General features: G+C 37.4%; 1 protein-coding gene across 2 annotated transcripts; it reads left to right on the top strand.

Moving 5' to 3' along the window:
• The first annotated feature begins 3,156 nt into the window (after window positions 1-3,156).
• On the top strand, window positions 3,157-16,392 carry OLR1 (oxidized low density lipoprotein receptor 1). Of its 2 annotated transcripts, none has more exons than XM_037167901.2 (6): window positions 3,157-3,324; window positions 6,782-6,883; window positions 8,345-8,590; window positions 12,661-12,800; window positions 13,095-13,210; window positions 13,468-16,392. In XM_037167901.2, the coding sequence occupies exons 1-6, from the start codon at window positions 3,237-3,239 to the stop codon at window positions 13,670-13,672; spliced, it is 897 nt and encodes a 298-aa protein (XP_037023796.2). In that variant the 5' UTR covers window positions 3,157-3,236; the 3' UTR covers window positions 13,673-16,392. The 2 variants fall into 2 exon arrangements, with proteins under 2 accessions (XP_037023796.2, XP_037023798.2); XM_037167903.2 differs by having other exon boundaries at window positions 13,144-13,210; window positions 13,468-13,556.
• The last annotated feature ends 597 nt before the right edge of the window (window positions 16,393-16,989 follow it).

The raw sequence follows: 16,989 nt of genomic DNA, 5'->3' as shown, positions 1-16,989 counted from the left end.
GGGTGGGTGTTCTCTACCTCACACTGGACCATTAAAGTCTTCTACAGACCACATTGTCTCTGCCTCGGGGATCTAATAAGTCTCTCACGGAGTTATTTCAAGAGATGTTCATACTGAATGTATACTATCTCAGCCATCACCTATGTTTTTGTTTTCAATGAACTGATATAATGGGAAAAACTATGAGCCGGCTCTTGTCTGGCATCTTATAAAAAAGAGTTATTCAGCAAACCACCTAAACTTTCTGAGCTTCTGTTCCACTTCCTCAAAATAAAGGAACTAAAACAGCTTTCTGTTAAATTTCTTTGTATTTAAAAAAATCCAGCTTGTTCCTGGCTGGTGTAGCTCAGTGGATTGAGCACAGGCCTGCAAACCAGAGGATCACGGTTTGATTCCCAGTCAGGGCACGTGCCTAGGTTGCAGGCCAGTTCCCTGCAGGCCAGTTACCAGCAGGGGCCAGTTCTCAGTAGGGAACGCACAAGAAGCAACCATGCATTGATGTTTCTCTCCCTCTCTCCTTCCCCTCTAAAGATAAATAAATAAAATCTTTAAAAAAAATCCAGCTTGTGCTATGTGTTTACAGTTAAGAATCTCATATATTAACTGTCTATTCTTTACAGAATATTACACAATTTTTATGGCATGCCAGAGTGATAGAAAAGAATGAATTTTCTTAATATAAAGGGGTCTGTCTTTACTATTAAAGGACTTGTGATTTAGCTGGTGAGGTGAAATAACATTCATGGAATTGAAAATCAATATAAGCACTGACAGATATATTAAATAAGGGGAGAAAAGAAACTGATGATGATAATTCTACTTGTAGATGCTAAGTAGAGAAGATTTTTTTGAAGAAAAAAATGTATTTGAAATAAGTACAGGATTTATAGAGCTCATTACCGGGTCCTGAATTACTTAGTGTGACTTCCATGAGTGTTGATCCTTCCAAAAATGGACAATTGTGCTCTCTCCAGTCTCATTGTTAAAGTGTGGAGGTAAATATCAGGAGTCTGAGAGATCTACTCACTTATATGTGGAATCTGATGAACACAACAAACTAAGAAATGAGAAAAATCACAGAAGTGTAGATACATAGAACAGATTGACAGCTGAGGGAAAGGAGAGGGTCAGGGGAGAGGAAAGAAAGGTGGTGAAAAGATTAACCAAAGAACCTTTATGCACAACTCGCTGAGATGGACAACAGTGTGGGGGCTGGCTGGGGGTGGGGCGAGGGTGAGGCTGGGTGATGGAGGGGAAGGTGAGAAATGTGGGAACAACTATAACAGTTTAAATAGTATTTTAAAAAAGGAAACATGAACACCGTTAGAAAAACATACTAAGGACATAACCACAAAATCACACACAAAAAAACCATCAGTGGTTAAGAGACATAACATCACATCTTTCTGGTAGAAATAGACATAAAAATCTTCTCAAATTCTCAAATATTAAAAGTACTAACAACGAAATAAACATTTCATATGTACTTCTAAAAAATTAAAAATTAAAAAAATATATTTACTTACAACCTAAAAAAAAAAAACCCAAAACAAGTGAGAGATCTCGCTCAATCTTAGGCCTCCCCTCAAGAATACAGTTCTTGCTGGTGCTCTGTGTATCTTTGGGTGCATTAACTATAGTCACATATATCCTTTAGAGACACTTCTTACCATGATAATCCATAAACTATTATATACTAGTCAGATGGGTGAGTAAACCAGGACAGGTGAAATAGAGAAACTGAGGCATAGTTAAATGGCCAAGCGGTTTACAGCCACCTAGTAAATCACAAAATCCTGTGTTCCTTAGCCAAGGACACTTAGGAGTAAGTGGTTTCCACCTCATCTCACCCAGAGGGGAAATAGCTTAAATCACCCTACTCAAAAAGATAACAGAAGTCTAGCTAGTACGAGGACAGATGGAGTCTGGGACTAAGTCTCTTCCTGGCACATCAGCATAAAGCTGATGAATATGAGGTTGAGATCCTCTCCTAAGACCTCCTGGAGAATGCCTTCCCTTGACCTTTGGAAAACAGATAAAAACCTTAAAACAAATGACCCGGCAGGAGCTCCTCCCCTCTGGAGCACACCACACCGTTCCCTTCATCTTCCTCCCAGGCACATCACTCACGCCTTTCTCTTTCCTAAGCTCCAAGAACCCTCCTTTTGCGTCTAACTTGTTTGTTCAGCGGACACAGCCCAGCTGGCTCACATCCACTACCTCTCTAATTTTCTAAATAAACTTTCACTTATAATTTGAGTTCCTTAGCTCTGATTCTTTCTTTGCCAAACTCAGGAACTGAGGTTCCCATCGCCGATAACATCTGGTGCTGTTTTGCCACTAATACTAAGATACGATGTGCTCCCCAGAAATCCGTGTCAGTCCACTTCATCAACAAGTGTACTTGCATGTCTCACTTTACTCCCCTAGAATATTGATGGGGTATGAAATAGCTGAGTCACTGTGGGGACTGACAACGTGTCCTCGTCATTGTGGTATCACTTCAGTGTTTATTAATTCATTATTAAAAACAATCTCTTGAGATTCTAATTATGTAAAAGTTGCCATGGTGTATGCGGAGATGGATCCAATCCTGCCTCCTGGCGCTCCCAGTCAAGAAGGGTGGGATAGGTGGGGCTTGAGTGATAGAGGTAAGTAATACTGATACGTACAAGCTAATTTGACTAGAATATATTTGTTACATTCTGAGATTTTGTATGTGTGGGTATATAGAATTCTGTCATAGAGTAACACTTTAAATGGCAGATAAGCTGTTTTCAGTTTGGTCTTGGATACCCTGTAGAGAAAAAGGGAATACAGTATAGATATCACCTACTACAGTGAAAAACAAGCAAATATGGACACTGGAATTAAACTGGCCCAAGTACACACTTCTTTACAAATTCAGTGTATCCCACCCATTTGAATTTCAGTTTCCTTATCCGAAGAGTGAGTACAAATTCCTCTCCTCTAATGCTCATGGAAAGTACAGTTTTTCCTTTCATAAATCACTTAGTGAAATATCCTGAAATACTCTCAGAATCACCACTTTCCCTGACTGCAATAGGAATAACCCAAGAATTTGCGTCAGCAAACGTGAAGCAAAGCTGCTCCTTCCTCCTACCAGTGATTGAGTCACTCTGTTAGATAGCAGTCACTATTTAAACACTCCAGCAAAAGCTCTCACATTTTCACTTTGTGGAGGTCCTTGACTGCTTCACTTTCTCATTCTTGGAATGAATTTGGATATGACTTTTGATGACCTCAAGAGCAAGATTATGAAGGACCAACCTGATCAGAAGGCAAATGGAGAGAAAGCTAAAGGTACTGTATGTGTACAGGGACAGAATCCCAGGATTAACTTAAACATGTAAATTAACTGAATATAAGATTAGAGAACTAAAATGCTTGAGAGTAAAGAATGAATAACTTTTAAAAGAAAGTTAATAAAGTTATTTATTAAATAACTTTTTAATAAATTAAAAGAAAAGCAAATTAAATACAGTGGAGTTGATGATCATAAAGATGATGATGGAGAATGAACTAATTCAGTTTGCATGATGTGGTAGTAAACAATAATGATAACTTTTATTGAACATGTACTGTGTTCTATGCTATTCACTTTACTTGCACTAGTTCTCTGAATCTTTACTCCTTGAGATTAAGGCTGTGGGGGGACTCTGCCCAAAGAGCCCACCCCCAACCCCTGTCATGTGCCACAGATGAGAATAAGTCTACTAAGACAAGATCTGCTTGGGGAAGAAAGTGGTTGATCTCTCAAAAAAGAAGGGCCAGGAGCCTGTTATGGGTTTTTATTGGGTTCAATTTGCACAGGAATCCAGGGTGTATAGGTAGAGCTCTTCAATTATTGTCTGGCAGTAAGGATCAAACAATAGATAACATACAAAGAACTCTGAGGGCTTATTCTGAGTCAGAGTCAGATAGCTAAAGGGCCATAAAACTTTACGAAACAAACTCCTTTTGTGTTTGGACCCTTATCAGAAAACTAAGGACATTCTTAGCAAAGAAGGTTTCACTGGATTTTAAGCCTTCTTTCTTAGGCCCTATTGCCCTGGGGAACCTGCCCTTTCCAGCAAAGGGCTGCACCGCCCCCTGACATTGTTTCAGGCTTAAGTCAGGCCCGGGAAGTGACGCAGCCAAGAGATTAGGAGACTTCTTGCAGACAGAATGAGGACTCAGGCTTTGTCAAAGCCAAGGGGTGAGGGTCCATCGCCTCCTTTTTCTATAGCCCCCCAAGTCCTTCCCTGAGGGCCCCTTCATGACCATGCCCATCTTAGGTCATCCATCCCTTGAGGAATCTCACCTGTCATTGCCTAACCAGTCAATCACCCGGGGCCAAGCAGAGTGAAGTAAAAAGAGGCAGAGGCAGCACCCCTACCAGGAAAATAAGTTTTGTCTCCTTAGTAGCTTATGGCCCCAAGGTCTCTTTACTAAGCCTTAGCCACAGGGGGTTACAGTTTCTGAAACCAGGTAGAGCGGTTCCCAACATAAGGCTATAATTATCCTTTTACTGAGGACTAGCTGGGGAGCAGGTTTCACTAAATTACCCACTTTTATGCAGCTAGTAAAGGGTAGAGCTAAAATTGTATCACGATCTCCCATTTTTCTAGAATCCAATCCATCAGATGTTTCAAAAAATGTTTAATTTACCCAGTTTATACAAGACAGTTTTTATAATAGTCCTGGAGGCATTGCAAAAAATTAATATATTTTATGAATCACACAAAGCAGATAAAATAATATTCAGTGTAGTTGAGCATCATTTTGTTTTACGACACACCATTTTTGAAAAATTATAATTTGATATGCATAGTAGTTAAACTGCTTAAGTAAAAATTAATTTATAATCCCAAATCCATTGATAATCTAGATAGAATGCCCTTCATTTTATATCCATTTTGAGAGAAAGGAATAAAATATTAAAAAGGGAAGTTATACAAACAAAGTCATACAAATTTAGACAAGACATTCCAGAGTATGTTTCCATCATCAAAATGAAAATTTCTCTCAGTAGCAAAAATAAGTGTGAGCATGTAATAATTTAACATTTTAGCTGATGAACTTAACCTGATATGAAAACAGTATTGGCATTTATAGGTAAATCTTTGAATTAACAATAGACGTTTTCTCACTCATTCATTCATTCATTCATTATTCATGTAGTAAACACTGGTGCCTGGCTATTATTAGTACAATTATGATGTAAATTCTTTTCTTAGAACCTGTGTAGATCATCACATGCCATACATTTGATTGCTTTCTGATTAGATAACTGATAGGAGGGGCAAGGAGTTGGGTAAGTGCTCTCTACCGGTCAAGGAGACAGGACAAAGGGGGACCATAGAAGATGGGAAACTGTGCCTTCCCTGCACTGTTGTGGATCCTGTGACTTCTAAAGACTCAGGAGTTTCATTATTTAAGAATGTTGGACATACTTGATCACCTACAGAATGTACCTTTAAGATACTGACCAAGGGCAATGTTCTTTGAAAGACTGACATTTGCCCCTGAAAGTAGGATTAGGTAATTATTTGCACAAGACATAACTATTTTCCACTTCTTCTCTACTAACTTGCCACATACACTCTAGGAGCTTACTAAGTCTGAATCAGTAAATGAGGCATATTCCTTTCTGTCAAAATTCTGTTTTGTTTGTATCATGTGTAGAGCCCAGCAGAAGCACTTCTGACACGTGACAGCTATGAATAGATTTGACCATTGATAGAGTTAGACCACTACACATCCACACTGGATATTTTGGGATATGATGTACCATGTCATGTAGCTACTTACAATTGAATTAAATACTTATGTCAGGACCTGAATGTCTGTGTGATCATAGAAAGATACTAAGTCTTTCAGTTTCCTCATTTGTATGTACAAGAAAACATTATCAATGCCTTATTTGTTCTATTTCACAAGATGAGGAGTCCAAGTATATGAGATGTTTTCCTGCTTCACCAAAATATCTGTTCTTCTGTTAGGTGGTAGGACACCTAATTAGACACACACACACACACACACACACACACACACACACACACACGTGAGTTACATAATTTCTGTGCTTCTAAATTCATGGTGAATTTTTTCTTATAACAACAGGGTCACAGCTGTTGTAAGTATAGAACATAATATTACTATGAGTCAAGCAAGTATTGAGGTTTCATTTCTAGTTTTCTTTGCTCAATAATCTCAGCTTTTATATGTAATTTTAGTAGAATAAAAGTTGAATAGCACAACATTATCTTGTAATTCTTTAAGATGGTATCGGTTAATTAACTAAGGTTTATTTGCTTGACATCAGACATTCACTTGTGGTATGTTGCTTATAATACATATTGTGTGTGCTTGTGTGTGTGTGTACATGCACAGACTTGGTCTATAAAAACATCAGATTCCCTGTCTTGCGGGTAAAGTTGATCCGGTCAAACTGGACTGAGGGTTTCTTGAAGAGTTATTGTCAGAGGAGTAGCCAAAGTAGTTGTATAACCTTTCAAATCAGATACATAGAGTGAAATATCTGGTATTGAATTCTGGATCTTCTATCAATTCAGTTGTGTGACAGTGAGTAAGTTGCTTAATATCTTTAACTGTCCAGATTTTTCATCTGTAACTATGGGTAGAGAGTTATTTGCAGAGTCCTTGGAAGGACTAGAAGTAAGTAATGCAAAGCACCAGGTACAGACAAGATCCAAAGAATTGTTTGATTACTTGCCTTCGTCCTTTTCATCTCTCTGATTTTATCCTGTTACTCTAGGTCCTCGTTTGCTTTCTTCCTGGTGGTGGTGCCCTGTGGCTGTGACTCTAGGGATCCTTTGTCTGGGTTTGCTGGTGGCCGTTATAATGCTGATAATGCAATGTAAGTGCTGACATGGGGAAGTGACAGAGTAAAAAATGAGAATTTACAAACATGGTTTACAAATTGGTTTCAGAATACCCACACACAACCTTGATTTAGATACATTTTAGGCAAATTGTTTTTAGAATGAATGGAAAGATGAATGGGTGTATTGTGCTAGTCTCTCAAATTGATTGAGGCATGGAATGAAGATTATGAATCACAGGTTTTTGTTGCAATTAGTTTTCATAGCTTCATAGACAGAGCCGACATAAACTCAAACATAATGAGGAAGAAAATAATTTGAAGCTGGTTATCCACAAGGTCATCTGAGAGACCCAGAAGTAGAAGAGACCTCATTTAGCTCATGCTGAGTTTTAACAGAGATAATTAAATGCCAACTTAAAGTTAAGGATAAGAAATAAGAGTTTTAATAAATAAAACATTTAAAATAAAATATACTTTAAATTCATAGTATGAGCGTACAGGAAAGAGGTTGTTTGGAGAAAAAGAAATGAAATAATGAGAGTGGCCAAGAGGGAAAGAAAATGATGCCAGTTACCCACCTATTCCACCTGTGTACTCAGGTTGTAGACCTACGTAATTTTGGCTATCTAGACCCGGGTTATTAAGGCCTTTAAAGGGCTGTTTGTTTTTCAATTGTTGTTTTAGGTCACAAACCATTTATGTTTTCGATAAAGAAACACCCAGGTCTTTCCAAATGATTGAGAGAAGTGCTTTTGACCAGTGATGGTGATTGGAAGGGTCTTTCTCTGAGGTTCTGATCTCTTTACAACGAGGTTAAATCTGGCCTTCAAGGCCAGGAGACTGCTTTGTACTGACCCGGCAAACTTCTAGAACTGAGATACTTGACCCTTAACATTTGTTACCTGCTTGATTTCATAACCTTTATTTCATCTCCATCTTTCCTAAGATATGCTATAGCAAAAACAAAAAGTTTGTGACTCTTGTGACACAGCCACTTAAAATAATTCTGTGGGAGGCTGTCTCAAAAACTGAGGTCAATGTCATCGTTCTTATATAAAAGTAGGAAGTCTGAAAGGGTAGAGAGAGGTCAGAGGAATGAAGACACAAACAGTAAATCATTAGCGACATTCTTACTAATAGTCAGTGAGTCTGGCTGGTGATGACTGGATATTTTTAGGCTGTCTCTATTTTATTCATGCCACTGATACTTATCTTGGAATTTCTTTTAACTTGTGTGTAACTCTCAACAACAAATAAAACACTGAAAATAATTTTTTTAAATTACAGTGTCTGTGAAATGTCCTGATCATAAAAAATATATATATTTATATTGCGGGGATATCAAATAACTTTCAAGTCTGTAGTTTTTGAGTAAATTTGAGTCATTTTCCAGCAATGTATCTGTTGTCAATATAGATTATTTGATTCAGTTCTTTGATTTCTTCAAAATTCATTGGAGATCGGAAATGAAGTTTTAATTCAGCTATAATTTAGTATCCCAGGTGTCTGATCTTCTAAAGGAACAGCAAGCAAATCTGACTCACCAGGAAAATATACTGGAGGGACAGATGTTGGCCCAGAAGCAAGAAGAAAAAGCTTGCCGTGAACAACAGAGGGAACTCAAGGAAACGGTTGAAACACTTGCCCAGAAGCTGGAAGAGAAATCCAAACAACAAATGGAACTTTATCAGCAGAACCTGAATCTCCAAGAAGTTCTGAAGAAAGCAGCAAATTTTTCAGGTATGAGTGAGAGGGGGTAAGGAGAGGTATTGGAAGCTAATCTTAACTATTTTTTTAAAGCCTCTAGCCACAAAATTAGCATATTGATATACATATCATTATTTATATAATGTTATGGCATCATTTCATAATGTCTTTTACTGGAAGCTCTCTATATCTGTCATCCTCACCCTATCCTATATCAAATTCTTAAAATATCTGATTTAATTAGGCACACTTTTGGTGAATTTAAGGTTTTTTTCCTCATAGGAGTTTAATTTCTTTTTAAAACTTTAGTTTTAAGATTTTTTCTGGAAGAATCCTCCTACCCTTACTGCTTGCCACCAATTCACATCTCTTTCCACACCAATGTGTCTTAATCATTGATTTCTTTTCTTAAACAGTCTCCTTTGTGGCTGGAACTCCATCCGCTACATCAGCTTTATTCTATGGCACTGTTTCTTAAAGTGTAGAACATCAATTTCCTTTTTTTAAAGGTTTTACTTATTTATTTTTAGAGACAGAAGAAGGGAGGGAGGGAGAGAAGGAGAGAAACATCCTTTGTGAGAGAGACATTGATCGGTTGCCTCTGGCACATCCCCAGCTGGGGACCTAGCCCGCAACTCAGGCATGTGCTTTGAGCAGAAATCAAACCTAAGAACTTTCCGTTCACAGGCTGGTGCTCGATCCATTGAGCCACACCAGCCGTGGTTGTACTATATCAACTTAAATTGAGTCAATGAAGATAGGCTGGCTTGGAAGTGTTAGGTAGCTACTTCAAATAAGACAAAAATATGAGGGGCCTGGGCAGTCAGTTTATGTGAGAAGAACTGAATTGATCTCAGCTGTGTAATGGACTCTAGGAGACAGGTAGAAATAGTAACAGCTAAATGAGATGAGATGATAATGTGAACTCTGAGGTTATTACAGAAATGATCTGACTTTAGTCTTTCTGTAATGTGTAATTGTCACGCATATGATTTTAGTCATAAGGAGAGGTGGAGGGTGTGAGGTGGAGAATGTTACTTCCTCGGAGGCATATGGAACCCCATGCTAAGCATTAATAACTACACTAATAAGCAGGCATATCTCCAGTTTCTCAGCTGTACGCTCAGGGAATCTCAACCATGTCATTTCTTTGGATAAATATTGTGTAATAACAATTCACAGATAAGCACAGATCTTTTTATTCTACAGACAACTGAAATCCAGATAAGTTAAATAATTATAATAATGATCAGTTGTTTTGTATAAAGTTTTGCAGTTTATAAATACTTCTAACATTTACAAGGTTATTTAAATTTCAAAATAAGCAGAAATTTATAGACAAACTAATCTTTAGCTAGTGTCAACCATGTATTTAATATCTTTAAGAAGGGATTTACTGAGGAAATAAAAGAATATTCTATTTCAAAGAAGGCTTAAAGGAAGAAGCTAGTCCATCAAGGACACAAATGGTTATATAAGCAGAACATAGCTACATGCCAGCCAAAGGTTTATTTCAAAAGTGGAGCTGTAAAAATATTCTTGTATTTTATCAGTTGTGTGGAATTAAATTTATGTCAGAAACACATGGAACCATCTCTGAAAGATTCCAGGCCTGGACAACTAATTAAAAATAGTAAATGGTACGTCTTTCCCAGGCAGATGAACTGGGTAACATACTCCATTTCTTGACAGGGTCTGATAAAGGCTAGTTGTAATACCAAATACGGTACTGTCTTTTTATCAAGCAGATTTGAGAAGATTCTCAAAAAACATTAACAATAAAATACCATATGGAAATAAGTGCCAGTTTTCTCAAGTTTGAGACAAATTTTGTCTTTCTTACCAACAAGTCTGTGGTCCTCTGAGTGTATATGAAGAGGGAGAAATGACCTCGTGCGGTTTGCATGAGGCCATCCAGCTGGGAAGATTCAGGGTCTTCGTAGTAACAGACTTCACATTTAGTCCCAGAATGAGTGGTGGTTCTTAACCTCTAGTATACAAAATTATTACCCAAGTAATTTCTTACAAATGGCAGGTTTACCCCAAGGTTAAATATCAATGGCCTTGAGAGACACTAAAGAATATTTCCTGCCCTGGCTGGTGTGGCGTAGTGGATTGAGCACCAGCCTGCAAACCAAAGGGTTGCCTGTTCAGTTCCCAGTCAGGGCACATGCCTGGGTTGCAGGCCAGTTCCCCCACTAGGGGGGGTGTGAGAGGCAACCACACTGATGTTGCCCTACCTCTCTTTCTCCCTCCCTTCCCCTCTGTCTAAATATAAAATAAATAAAATCTTTAAAAAATATTTCCTCCATTGACCCCAACTTAGACGTTTGACAAGTAGTGTGATGTCAGTGGATGCAAAAGTTTGACTGCCCAGCTCCCAGTTCTCATTTTCTCTGTCAAATGAAGAAAATGCATGGAACCTATGCCCCAGTGCTGTTAGGAGGATTAGATGAGTTAATATACGTAAAGTATTGCCAACAGTTTCTGTTTGGTAAATAAAAATAATAATTAAATAATGATTACATGCATAATACTTAAAAAATACAGATTGCTTGAATATCACATTTGGAGATATGTCTTTCTCACTTTGCTTGACAAACCTGCTTACTCTGCCTTTTAGTCCACAAAAACAAAATACATGGGTGGGCTAAAAGTAGGCTAATAATAATAAATAAGACAATAATAAATAAATGAATAATAATACAAGAGTAAACTTTGTGTTTCATGTACTCAAACTGTAAACCTACTTTTCCCGCCCCTTTATATTCTTTCCTTTTACATGAAATGATGGGACCAGTCTAATTGAAAAATAGAATAAAGTTTGCTTTCATTGCTTTCATCTGGCCTTTTTATGCCCTGTTTCATTCACTTTCTCCTCCATAGTTCAGCGCCTTCCTACTTTGTCCTCTCTGATAAAATCTACTCTTAAAAGATTATCTAATGCTTTTATGCCACGATGATAATACACAATAAAAGGTTGCCTTTCTCAAGGATTTTGGTATCTTTCATTTTTGGTCATAGCATAGACCGAAGGACTCTGTTTCTTATTAAAGTGATTCCAAATGCTACTAACACAAAGAAGAGATGATGATGAGGAGGAGGAGGATGGTATTTGATGGGGAAGGGGAGGAGGAGGAGAAGGAGGAGGATTTGGTACATCTTTTAAAATATCCATAAACATACAGACATTGGCATATTTTGTTTATTGCCTAGACCTTCATTGGGGTGTTTTGGACTCTGTGAGGATTTTGTAATGGAAAACTCCCTATTTTCTGAAATCTTACTGAAATGAAGATGCTCACTCTCATCAATGTACAGTTCTCTTTAGAACACCTGTATTCAAAGGAAATAGAGTATGTGCCATGTATGCCTCATTAAATACCCCAGTAACCACACTTCAAAGTTAGAAACAGATGAAATTAATTCTAGTAACATATTTTCTTTAACTCAATGTATTGAAGAGTTTTTTAGAAGTAAGCAGTATAAAGATTATTCATGGGATACTTTACACTTTTTTCATATTAAGTTTTCAAAATCATGCATGTGTTTTATACTTATAGCACGTCCTAATGCAGACTAGCCACAACTCAAGTATTCGAGAGCCACATATGAGCTACTACATGTGAGCTACTAATTTATATGTCTTAAATTAGGAGGCATGACATTTAAGCCTGAATTCATTATTTGAGGACATGAAGTTTTACAATACATAAGCATATTATTTTAAAAAGTGGAATGGGTATTGTGTACTTATTTCCCCAACTTTCACTTCCATTTTTCCAAACTTAATTAAAAAAATAGACCAGATTCTAAAATTATATCCCAGCCTAAACCTTGTTTTTAACAGCCTTGCTTTCTAGTTTAGGTTAATAAAATCAGAGTGTTTTTTCTTTTGCTCAAAAATAAATAAATAAATAAAACAAACAAGCCAGAGACATAAAGACACTATAGCTATTGAGTTATTTGCAGAATCTGAGTGTAAATCTAATTAAGAAGAGGTGGTATTCATGTGAGAATCTTGAGAGAAGACTTGACTTAAGAATTATAGAAATATTTTTATTCAGGCATAACTCATTGATTAGACATTTCACACTTCCTAGGTCCTTGTCCCCAAGACTGGCTCTGGCATGAAAAAAACTGCTACTTCTTTCCCACTGACCCACTTAACTGGGAAAAAAGCCAGGAGAACTGCTTGTCTTTGGATGCCCAGATGCTGATAATTAATAGCACATCTGATCTGGTGAGTTTTTAAGAATGTGTGTTGGATTGCTATATTGGCTTAGAAGGAAATGAATCAGGTTTGGGTCCCGTGTGAAGGCGTCTCTGAGAGCCGGAATATCTGTTTACTAGCCTGGCCACAAGTTCCATCCGTGACCTTGGACAGACAGGTTATGGAGTATCTCTGTGCTTCAGTACACATTTCTGTGAAACCATTGAGAGGATGTTGAAGATTTCTTTTGGCTCTTTACTTTTGGGAATCTGTAAAACAACCGTGCCGACTCCAACATCAACTCAGAAATGTTGCTCCCCACAGGAATTCATCAAGCAAGCAAGTGCTCATTCCAATTTCCCGTTCTGGACAGGGTTGTCTCGGAGGAAAGCAAGCTACTTCTGGCTCTGGGAGGATGGTTCTCCTTTGATGCCCCACGTGTAAGTTTCCTGTTCTTTGTCCAACCTCCTGGTGATGTTACTGCAGGATTCCACACAATGTGCTTTTCTTGCCAGAGAGAAGCTTGTGGAATTTCTGAGAGTCTCTTTCCCCATCCCTCTCACACACGGAGCTGGCTTTCCCAGAGCTTCCCTCAGTTATTACTGATCTGAAACTTTGAGACAAGGCTCAATTCCTGACACAAGGTGGCAGTAATCTACTTTTCTTTCTTTCTTTTTTTTTTTGTCCCTACCTCCAGGTTTAGGATCCAGGGAGCTGTTTCCCAGAAACATCCTTCAGACACTTGTGCCTATCTACAAAGGGGAACTGTTTTTGCTGACAACTGCATTTTAACTGCGTACAGTATATGTCAGAAGAAGGCCAATCTCATTGAGAGCACAGTGACTTTGAAGGCTCTGGAAGAAATGGAGGAGCCGGTCTTTGAACTCTTTTCTGGAATTTAAGCTATTCTTCCTCACCTGGTGCAAACCACGAGAGCCCTGAGAACAGGTGTTGGGAGACCATAGAGCTTCTTAGCAGAACGTGGGGCTCCAGCTGCCAGACACCTTTATGTCAAACGTTTTGATTCTATCTCTGTCTACATTTTTTTTTTTACCTAGCTTGTCTAAAGCTTCCCAGCCAAACTTTGGTCCCTCTTTCCTTGTTTATTTTAATGTTTTGCTCCTTTCCAAGCCTTGGGAACCCCTTCTACCTCAGTGCCATCTTCCCCTCACCCTTCAAAAACTGCAGAGAAGAAAGACAAGGGAGGAGTTGCCCAACCGCAATAGAGGGGGAAAAAAGGAAGCATGTACGGGAAACAGCACATGAACAAGTAGAAAAGAGGAAAGGCCATGCTGCAATCAAGAAGCTCATGTGCTCAATGTCAAAAGCTACCACTTGTTGGTCTTTGAAATCGGGTCTCTCTCCAGGCTTTCCATGTACACACACACACACACACACACACACACACACACATTATCTTCACATTTTGGTGCCATTGGGGTGTCCTGGGAAATACTTCCATATCTGATGGTCTTTTCTATAAACTAGTTTACAATTAATTAGGTCATTTCTTCATCTTTTCTCTACCAAAAAACTACTTACTGCATTTAATTTTTCCAATCAGTATTTGTTAGATTTGTGGGGTGGGTGCCCCAGAAGGAAAAAAAAGTTAATCCCCCCCCCAAAGTACATAACTTTTATAGATAAACTCTTCTCAATCGGTTTCACTGTGGTATAGTGCAGAAACATATAGGACCAAAAATAATGGCACTCAAGTGTAGAACAAACCGAGTTAGGCATAGAAATATAATCGAATAGGAACACATGGAATTGGAAATATGTCTTCTGTTTTCAGTGCACATATTTCAAACCCACAATCAACAAGTTTTTGCTTCTGTAAACATGTTCCCTTGAAATCATCACTACAAACAGGACAGTGAGCATTTCCATCACCCATCAAAGTTTCACCATGCTCCTCCTCAACAGCTCTTCCCCAGGCAACTACCGGTCCAATCTCAGGGGGAATTTTGTAGTGCATTATATGAATGAAATCATACAGTATGCCTTTTTTTCTCTAGCTACCTTTACTTAGCATAACTATTTTAAGAGCCATCTATCTTGTCGTTTGTATCAGTGTTTCATTCCTTTTAAATGTTGAATATTATTCTTGTGTGTGAATAGACCACAATTTGTCTATCCATTTACCTGTTGATACCATTTGGATTCTTGAAAAGAACTACTAGAAATAAAGCTGCTATGAACATTTGTGTATAAGTGTTTGTATGAACAGGATTTCTCTTCTCCTGAGTAAATATTTACGAGTGTAAAGTCTGAATCATTCAGTGGGTGTTTGTTTAGCTAAAGAGACTGCCACACTGTTTTCCAAAGTTGTATTATGTTGCATTTCTACCAGCAGTGTTCTCATGTTCCCATTCCCCTGCATCATGGTCTATACTTGGTATGATCAGTCTTGCAGTTTTAACTCTTCTAATAGGTACACAGTGGTGTATCATTTTAGCTTTACTTTGCATTTCCTAAATGGAGAATGATTTTTTAGCGTCTTCTTTTGTGTTTATTTGTTAAATGTACATTTTCTTAGATAAAATCACCTACAAATTTCTTGAAACATTTTTATAAGATTTTACTTATTTTATTTTTAGATGGAATGGGAAGGGAGGGAGAAAGAGAGGGAGAGAAACATCAATGTGTGGTTGCCTCTAGCATGTCCTTCACTGGGAACCTGGCCTGCAACCCAGGCATGTGCCCTGACTGGGAATCACACTGGTGACCCTTTGGTTTCCAGGCTGGCACTCATACCACTGAGCCACACCAGCCAGGGCAAATTTCTTGAAAATTCTTATTTCAGTTATTTTTTTCTTATATATTGAGTCTCAAAAGCTCTTTCTGTTCTAGATAAAAGTCCTTTATCAGCTATTGTTCTGATTGTCTTTTCAGTTTATGACTTGTTTTTTGTTTTTTGAACAGTTCTCAGAAAAGCAAAAGTTTTAAACTTTAATGAAGTCCATTTTCATGTTTCTACTGTTCTTTCTAAAAGTTTGTTGCCTAACTTAAGGCCACAGAATTTTTCTCTTATGTTTTCTTCTAGAAATTTTATTTTACTTTTTCTGTAAAGATTTTATTTATTTTTTAGAGAGAGGAGGAGGGAGGGAGAAAGAAAGAGAGAGAAACATCAATGTGCAAGAGAAACATTGATCAATTGCTTCTTGCATGTCCCCAATGCAGGACCTGGTCCACAACCTGGGTATGTGCTCTGGGTATGAACCAGTGACCTTTGGGTTCACAGGCCCGTGCTCAACCCACTGAACCACACCACCCAGGCCTTCTTCTAGAAATTTTATAGTTTCATATTTTACATAAAAATCTGATACTAATTTGGTTTTTTTGTGAGTTATGTATCAAAGTTTTTTTTCTTATGGATAGTCAATTATTTTAGCAACATTTGCTGAAAAGAATGTTTGTTTTTCACTACATTGCCTTTTCATTTTGCCAGCAATCAGTTATCCATATTCGCATGGGTCTATTTCTGGACTTGGTTCTGTTCTATTGACCAACTTGTACATTTTTACACTACCATCCTATTTGGAATCCTGCAGTTTTTTAATATATCTTAAAATAACAGTGCTAGTCTAACTTTTTTCAAACTTGTCTTGACTTATCTAGGTTTCTGCATTTCTTTGTAAATTTTTGAATTTCTGAATTTGTAAAAAAGCTTTAGAAATTGTTAATGTAATTGCATTTAAATCTATAGACAAATTTAGGAAATATTGAAATCTCAAAAAATCTTTATTTGCTAAACTCATGAAAAAGGTATATCTTTCCATTTATTTTAGTGTTCTTTGATTTCTCTAAACACTGTTTTATAATAGTCTCTGTACAGATGTTTCATATATTTTGCTAGATTATAGATTATAGAGTTCATATTTTTATGCTACCATAGATGGTCTTGCAATAATTTGTAGCTTTAATTTCTGTTGTTAGCATACAAAATTACAATATAATTTAAAATTCAGAACTTAATGTTCTGAAACTTCACAAGCTCACTATTCTAATGATATTTTTGTGGACTTCTTGGATTTTCTACATATAGAATGATCTTGTCTGCTAATAAAAACATTTTTATTTCTTTCCAACATGGCTGCTTTTTATTTCTTTTCTTTGCCTGTTTTAATAGACTAGAATCTCCAGTTCAATGTTGAATAAAAGTGGTGAAAGTGTATATTCTTATTGTGTTCTTGATCTTGGGAAGAAATCACTCAAT

Source organism: Artibeus jamaicensis, unplaced genomic scaffold (assembly GCF_021234435.1).
Source record: "Artibeus jamaicensis isolate MK-2021 breed Jamaican fruit bat unplaced genomic scaffold, CSHL_Jam_final contig_233, whole genome shotgun sequence".
Taxonomy (NCBI): domain Eukaryota; kingdom Metazoa; phylum Chordata; class Mammalia; order Chiroptera; family Phyllostomidae; genus Artibeus; species Artibeus jamaicensis.
This window is presented reverse-complemented; position numbering and strand designations above follow the sequence as displayed.